Source organism: Asparagus officinalis, chromosome 1, assembly GCF_001876935.1.
Source record: "Asparagus officinalis chromosome 1, Aspof.V1, whole genome shotgun sequence".
Taxonomy (NCBI): domain Eukaryota; kingdom Viridiplantae; phylum Streptophyta; class Magnoliopsida; order Asparagales; family Asparagaceae; genus Asparagus; species Asparagus officinalis.
Window position 1 is genome coordinate 98,662,165 of NC_033794.1, and position 8,534 is coordinate 98,670,698.

General features: G+C 41.4%; 1 protein-coding gene across 5 annotated transcripts in view; it reads right to left on the reverse strand.

Annotated features, from left to right (window-relative positions):
• Window positions 1-4,570, reverse strand: part of LOC109828770 (proline-rich protein 36-like) — a 14,579-nt gene extending 10,009 nt beyond the window's left edge. The window contains exons 1-4 of one of the 5 annotated variants that reach the window (XM_020395693.1): window positions 4,333-4,570; window positions 4,005-4,171; window positions 595-774; window positions 220-327 (exon numbers count right to left, since the gene is read on the reverse strand). In XM_020395693.1, the coding sequence (XP_020251282.1) occupies window positions 220-327; window positions 595-774; window positions 4,005-4,083 (367 nt within the window). In that variant the 5' untranslated portion in view covers window positions 4,084-4,171; window positions 4,333-4,570. Of the gene's footprint in view, window positions 1-219; window positions 328-594; window positions 775-4,004; window positions 4,215-4,332 lie in introns of all 5 variants that reach the window. The other 4 variants (XM_020395694.1, XM_020395695.1, XM_020395697.1 and 1 more) reach the window with 4 other exon arrangements.

Below are 8,534 nucleotides of genomic sequence, written 5' to 3' on the forward strand. Positions count from 1 at the left end.
CAAAGATGATAAGTGCTAGCAAAAAGTCGACAGGTGATGAGGGCTACCCAAGGAATATATTGTTTTTTGGGTGGTCTTGCTGGTGATGGTAGTGGGTTTTTTATTTTTTATTTTATTTTTTTATTATTATTTTTTGGTGTGGGGTTGGGGGGCTCATCTGCAGTTTATTTTTTCTTCAAAGGATATTTATTTTTCTTTAAAATAGATCAGATAACATACCTTTATTGTTTGAATGGTTCAAAGGGGTCAGAATGCTTGATAATTCTTTTAGTGGCGCAGCAACAGGAACTCCTTTCTTCCCATGGATTTTAGGAGAAGACGCTGGGCCTGTAAATCAATTTTGAGAAAACCAGAAATAGCAAATGAAGGTAAGGATTCCTTGGGATTTTGATCCATTGGGTAGAAAACTCCAAATCATGGAAAGAAAATGCCATATACTAACTAAGAGAACCTATTGTGCAAGATGAGTTGCTAATGGTGGTGTTTCTGTAGTACTTGGATGAATATTGGTTTGATCTAGGGAAATACTTGTGGGTGGTGAGGAAACTGTCAGTAATTTACATATATGAATTTCTATATAAGTTTCACATTTACCTGGAGGGGGTGGCAACTTGAATGGAGAGTTCGTGGCTGGTGCTTCGTGTTGGAGCCTGTTATGTTCCTTGCTAGATTCTGGGATAGTGCTCGGTGGCACGGACGTAATTTCTGTCTGAATGTTGAGGGTTGAAGCCTCAAATTTTGGTGGCTGTACTATTGAAGGCTGTGAAGGAGATCCTGGAATATAAATCTAATTACTCTATAGATGTATGAAATGTTTATATATTCAAGGTATCCTGATCCTGTCACATGTAATTTTAGGGGAAATTGTTTACAGTAAGGGGTTGTTTATGAAGCACTTGGGTAGACAAAGCTTTTAATTTGTTGAATTTCAAGCGTCATTCATGGATAACGGGTTATAACATATTCTGCAGGAGAACCCAACCATCAATATTCACTACCAAGTGAATACGCATAACATCAATTATCTGAAATTGGCTAGAGAAGGTCTTCATGTTGACAAGGGTCAGTCCACGGTTTTTCTATGAACTTCATGTCATCTATGGCCAATATATGAATGGGTTTTGTTTTGACTGTTAGTTGTACATGGTTGAATTGGCTTTACATCTTTTCTATAACAAAGATAGATGTAATGTTTAATGGGATACATATAGTGAAGACCGACCTAATTCAGTACCGAAAGATGTTATCTCTACAACACAAATGACCTAGATCAAGTATATGACCTCCAACACAATAAGTGGTTTCTACTCTGATTTTGAACTAGACCTGTCAGGTTTAGGTGCAAAATCATCTTCATGCCATAGACAGTTTCGTTAATACTAAATACCAAACCCTTTAGCTATATGCTAATTGCTAAGTTGTTAACTTATTGCCACTCTAAAAGTTAGTCACTTAATAGTTATCAGCTAGCCAATGTTTAAATACGAAATCCTTACGGCTTTATGCTAAGACCCATACCGCTTCAAGTGAAATTGCCCAACTGGACACATCATAAAACTGAAATGTCTAATGCAAACACCCTCAAATCACGGCGCTTTCGGTATTGTGATGTATTTTTAAATGTTATAAATTATTTTATAGCACCAACACACAATGATGCCTAACAATTACAGCATGACTAACAATGTTTTGAAAAACAAGCGCCTAATCAGTCTAGGTGCCTAGGGGAGCATAGACCGCCTACGCGGACTGCACCGTTTAGGTTTTGATCGTGATTTTCTCCGATGCAGCCACCACCTTCTCCAACCTCCTTCAAACTCATCCGGGCTCCACTAACTATGAACACCTCCTCCACCTCCTCCGATACTTTCAGAAAACCTCATTAACCACCACTTAAACAAAGAAAAAAATCTACCTAGGCACCGAGGTACTAGTCCAACGCCTACTAGTGCCTAGTGCTTTCTGTAATATTGGCATGCATTGTCAATTATTGTAACTAAAAAATATAGGAAAACAGCCTAGACCGCCTAGCGCTTTCTGTAACCTTGTTGACTAAACAATATCATCTAAATAATAGGGCATGTCATTCAAATGCTACAACATTTAGGTTTTTCTTCAAGCTCAAGATGCTCAGGAGCACTTCTCGGGCATTTTAACTTTATTAGTCATAAAAGCAAGTTTCATATGCCAGAGCTTTTATATTCATTAAAGCTTTAATTGTCAAAAAGTCAAGCACATGGATCTTATTCCCTAGAAGTCAAACTTTACTAAAATACCGAAGTTTGAGCCAATCATTTTAGAACTTTTAGTTTGAATTTAAATCATTAAAGTACAGGTCCATCCTCATGACAACTTTCTGCTTATCAACATTTTTTTCCAGAAGTAAAGTTGGCACTAAGATTCAGTACTCCAGATGCATCACAAGCATGCATTTACATCCATACACCTTCCCATGTATAGACTAAAAACTTTCTATCTGTTCTTGGAATTGAAGCCCATCATGCAGGTTATATGACCAATGGACTACATATAGTCTTATATAATGGTTCTCGGTACAATAGTATCATGCCAAAGAGTGTATAAGCTAATTTCCTACCTCACAAACAAACTGAATTTTGCCCATATTTCATCATCTTCCAGAAATGTCAAAAAACCAAGCATAATGATAGAACTTCTATAAGACACAAAACTTAATAGCTCTTGAGTCAGGCCTAGGCTCAGAAATACCTCAAAACATTTTCCCACCAATTAGCAAAACACAGAGCAGCATTCAGACGATTAATACAAAGAAAGGAAAAGATACAGAAAGTTACTGAAAGAGCTTGGTCAAAGTGACATGACAGATGAAAGTTCGGTTAGTTGCAGTTAACCTCATGATTACACTAAATTTTTATAATGTTTTTATATATTCCATAATCATCTTTCCACCAACTTGTTTCAATTGTCTTTACAGCATTTTTTCCCATACTTTTAATCTATAAAAGCAAGCACCTCCACTAAGGTGATAACTGATAGTTCATCCTTCATAACGATACTAGTCCACAAAATTATGAAAATATTAAAACTAATATGCATAAAAACAAACAGTATGATCTTGAGGTGGATCAGTGGTGGCACTGTGGCAGTTTAGAGTCATATAATCTGTTCAAAACTCACATGCAGCTCAAAGTTAACACAAAAGCTGTTTCCAGCTACCATCAATGTATAGAGTTTAACTACAATGAATTTCTTGAATACATCTCTTTCCACCCAAAAATGAAATCAGATCCGAATAGGATTTTTATTACTTAATTTTGGACCTAACTTAACTACAGTACACAAATGTTTTCCAGAAATTAGAGAGTTTAACTGTAATGGATTTCTTGAATACATCCCTTTCCATCCTAAAACGAAACCAGATTCGAATAGGACTTCTATTACCTCCCAAAAATGAAATCAGACCTTACTACCTAATTTTTGGACCTAATTTAATTACCATACACAAATGTTTTAGTCTTTTTTAATACTTTTTTTAATCTATAAAAGCAAGCACCTCCACGCTACCTAGTGTGTTGGCTCTCTCTTGAGGTATCTTTTAGTAAACTATGGTGATAGTTCACCCATCTCAATGATACTAGTCTACAAATTTACGAAATAGTATGACCCTGAGGTGGATTTATGGTGGCAGCTATGGCATTTTAAGATCATAAAGTCTGTTCAAAACTCACATGCAGCACTTCTCGAGGTTAACTCAAAAACTTTTTGCAGCTGAAATTAATGTTTACCGTTTAATTATAATTAACTTATTGAATTCATCTCTTTCCACCTAAAAATGAAATCAGATCCAAATATGATTTCTCGTACCTAATTTTAACTACAATCCACAAAAAAAAATTCCAACATTAGGCCACCACAGATATATGTCAACAAGTACCTACTTCTCATTATTCAATTAACAACTAAAACGAAAGAAATTACTTACGAAAATTACACCAAAACAACAAATTGTACAATAAAATTGTTACCTGTCAATCCGTAAACTGGTGAAAAAATGACAACAATCAAGAGAACCCAATGAAGAAGATTCCTTGATTTGCTCCCCATCTTACCCTTTCTCCCTCATAATACAAATTCAATACATGAAAACTCCCAAGGAAACCCAGCATCATTCAGCACTCAGCAGCAGAACTTTCTGAAAAAAGAAAAAACCCACTTCAGTTTGATGAGCAAATGACCTAAATGAAACATAAAACTCATTAAAATTAACAAAATTCAAGCATGCCCATGACGAAAAAAGTTCAAAAGAAGCGGTTTTTGGGCAGGAAATGAAACCAAAGGGGAAGTTTCACTTACCATAATAATTGAAGAAATTAAAAGCTACTGATCTTGTAAGTGTGAAAGAGGGGAAGAATGAGGAGAAGAGAGAGGACAAAGATTACTAGTGAAAGGCAAAGATTCTGAAAGAAATAAAAGAGAATTAGTTTGCATAAATAATCAGGTGTTTCACTGGGTTTTTGTTTCCTCTTGTTAATTTATTGAGTGGAATGGGGTTGGAAATATTTATGTCTCTGCCTGGGTCAAATGGAAATTGTTTTGGATAATATAATAATTTATATTTTCTGTCTTCGACGGAGAAAGGATCCCTGCTGTCTAACTTCTTCACTGCTGTTGAGCTTTGTTTTGGGCTTTTTGACCTTGGTCCTTAAATCTTACACATTTTAAATTAGACCCTCAAATCTCTAAAATTATTATTTAGACCTCCCTTAATCCTACGCATCTTTTCAAATTAAGCCACATTGTAAGTTGTGAGTAGATCTTATGTAACCAGTGCCAGATCTAAAAAATGTGACATGTATATATAAAAATGTGATATATATATATATATATATAGCAAAACTTGTGTCAACTTAAGTGGATCATCCACCAAACTTTCTATTCATTGATGATACTTAGGAATCCATGTAACGCCAATCTGCAGGTCACGCTCCAAATAACACCCGCCAATGCTGCAGGTCGCCAGAATCCCGACCTCTAAATCGCGGGGTCACTTGGGGTCGACACCTCAATTCCTGGGGCAGGTCACAAAATCCCGACCCACAGCCAATCTGCAGGCCAGGCCAAATCCGATGCCCTTGGGCCAAACTCCGTGGGTCGCACTTGGGCTCCGCACCCTCCACTTTGGCGGTCAACAAGATCCGACGCCTCCGACTTTGAGCGGGTCACTTGAATCCCACCCTAGCCAAACCGTCGGTCACTGAAAATCGACCGCGCCGCCGAAAAGCAAGGCAGCAAGCATCGTTCCGGGCTATTTTTGAGTCCCTCCTGAAAATAACAAATCAAGAGCTACCTACCTGTATCCCCAACGATCAAGCGCGGAGGAACTGATAATACTGCGGATGCCGAAAGTACTGCGCGTCACCGACGAGGAGCCTTCATCTCCTACCAAGCGGCTTGGTTTCGCTCTTAAGATCGAGCATCCACAAATCCTTGGTTTGAAGCCGGCGTTATAGCGCTCGCGCAAGATTCGAACGAATGAACACTCCGAATGAGTCATACGAGTATAAAGACAGCTGCTTCTCGACACTGCAGACAGAGTTATAGAGAGATCAAACGTCTTCTTATCCGGAGCACAATCGGTAGAGCAGTTAAACTGCTCCCCTGATAACTCCAATAGAGTATTATGAGCTCTAAGATTGTTGTCTGTACGTTGGATGGTGGAGAGTCCGAGAGGAGAGTCAGGATAACCCGAGTCAATGTAACCGTAGCAAAGTCAGACCAGTTCCCAAGAAGCGAGACTGGGGGTGGATGGATTCATCGGTACATGGGAAGTTCGCCCAGAACAATGCTATATTGTCAATCTTTCGTAGGAACACCGCGTAATTACGAACACAGGTGCATAAACGTTAGAACCCCGCACCGATTTATTGTACTCCCACTCTCCGACTATTACCTGTCAAGAACCTTCCTATCAGTTAGGACCAAGATCCAAAATCCCTCTGTGATTCCCAATGAACGAAGAGGCTCACTTTCAAAATCGAGTGATCAGAATCCTGTCTTATACGTTAGGAATCCGACTACAGTCACTCACTCTTATAGTTCGATGAATCAAACTTCTCGACAGCGTTAGGGGTATCCCAATCTTTTCCAGACTTCTATGCGGAATTGGAGATCACTCTCCAGTTTCACCCTTTCCCGGATTCGGGCGTGACGATCCCAGCGTGCACAGTCTGAGTTTCCTTTCCACACTGAGGAAGAATATAAAGAAACCTTCCCCTTCACTTTGAAAAGATAGGGATGATAGCAAAATTCTTGCTCTCGGCCGCGATCGGGTTCGTCTTATGCCGCCCCAGAGAAGACACCAATTTTTCAAAATCTCCTAAAATCCGTGCTTGCTCACAACCCCGGGTGAGCACTGGGGTATTTTATCCAATAGCCTACAGGTAGGGATAGAGTAACGCACTAACTCGCGTTGCCGCCGGTTTGAGCTCTTCAATGATGCTGAAAAAGACACCCAGAAACCAGTCTGGAGGCATTTATCTTATATATATGCGGATACAGTCAACGCTTAGCCCGTCGTTGCCTGGGTGGCTCGTTCCCGGGGGGCGAAAAAATGACCGCGAAAGTGCTACCGTATTCAGGCATGCGTAGCAACAAATCCATGCCTTCTATCCATGGGGAAAAGTTTAATCTCGCGAATCCTATAGCAGGGGATACAGTCAAACGTCTAACACCCGTTGCCGCGTTAGTCCCCTTTTGCCCGTGAAAAGACAGAAAGTCACAAATATTCGAGGCGTTCGTGGCGCACGGTCTTATTACATAACGCCAATGTTCGTTCGCGCTGGCAGCTGAGCGGACTTGGGGGGCAAAGTTGTTGATCCCGGAAGTCCTGAGTCAGTGGATAAAGTCAAGCCGCCTAACACGCGTTGCCGTCGTTAGTCTTTCACCGATTGAGAAAAGCCAGCCAGACGTATAATCTGGGCGGACTTCATCCCCGAATTCTAAGTAAGCAGATGAGTCGACGGCCGCTAATACCCTTGCGGAGGTGTGAGCTCTGTTAACCGATTAGAAAAAGACACCAGAGTCACACTTCTGGGGATCTTTCATCCTGAATTCCTAAGTAGGGATGACTCAACGCAGGATACTACCGGGAGCTGTCATATTCCGTAAGAAGTGGCGGGAGTTTCATCGCCACCCCCAACAACACCCCACAAGGCATTAAGTCCTTAAGGAGTTCATTCCTTTAAGCAACCAAGCGTCAGCGTGCCGAAGCGGACTGTAAACAATGGCCGCATGCCAAGCCGCGATCAAACGTAACTCGTAAACGGCACGCCCCCGGTGAACACCACACGCTCCCTATGAGACGCTGAGATTAGTTTGCACACAGACACAACCGTTAAAGTCTACGGTCTGATACTACGTGAGTCTTTTCACAGGAAAAAGACGAAGTCGTACGTATTGGCAATATCGTAGCACTAATAACGAGTTAACTCTTTTAGCATAGCGTTACAACTGCGGACAACGGACCTTAAAACAAATCTGTCATGGCTAGCCTCGGATTGTCGAAGAGACGTACGTCGTAAAACTGGCGTTATCAAGACTGCTTGTTGATCGGCTGAGATGGTGGCCAGAACCAATTCTTAACTCGAATGGGCGAAGTCATTGAGATCTATAGATTGGATACATAGATGCCAACAAACTGTCATGATAAGATCCATCACGTGCAGATGAATCGAGCTGTTAAGATAGGTGGTTGCCTAACACAGAACCGACAACATGTCGGGGAACCGTCCGGGGCACCACTCAATACAATAACATATACAGCTAAACCGACAAACGTAGCGAGTAGTAGAACTGGTGGCGGCATTGTGGAACAGAGACTGTCCCAACCCGCGTTACAGTAAAACGATGGCCGGCGGGGTTCAAGCGCATGCCAGGCACAGTTCTCCGGCCCATAATGAAGGGCCAAAGATGACTGACTGCTCCAAGATCTTCATTACAATCAATATGATCTCGCCGCTGGACGGAGAGAATCAGTTGTCTAAAGCGCACTCAAGGTGGCGACATCTAATGGTCAGAAAGGTCGTACATCACACGCATGCGTCAGTTCAACGATTCGACCAGCCGTCAGAGCAAAACGCACGGCGCCGGAAGGAATACCTTCACCTATCTCGACGAACACAATGAATAGATTGAAGCGCTGAAGAATTTGAATGAGGTAAGTTAAAGTCGCTCTACCGAACATAGGGAAGATGGCCGTATCTATCCAAAACATTCCCAGCACCCTGCTATAAAAGAAAAGAGTCTATAATACTTTGGAGGGGGTATTCTGTAGGCGTCTAAAAATGGCCTATCGGGTCCCCCACACAGCTCCAGACGAAAGAGAAAGGTGATACGTCGTTATCACAAATCAAAGAGGATTATCCAACCGGACAGGGCAGTGAAGGAATCGGCCAGAACCGGTGATCGACCAAGGCGCCACAACGGAACCCACACCAAGATGGAAAATCACCAAGTGGGAAGCCCCCCCGCGAGCGTGGCGGTTGAATGCAAGCCTC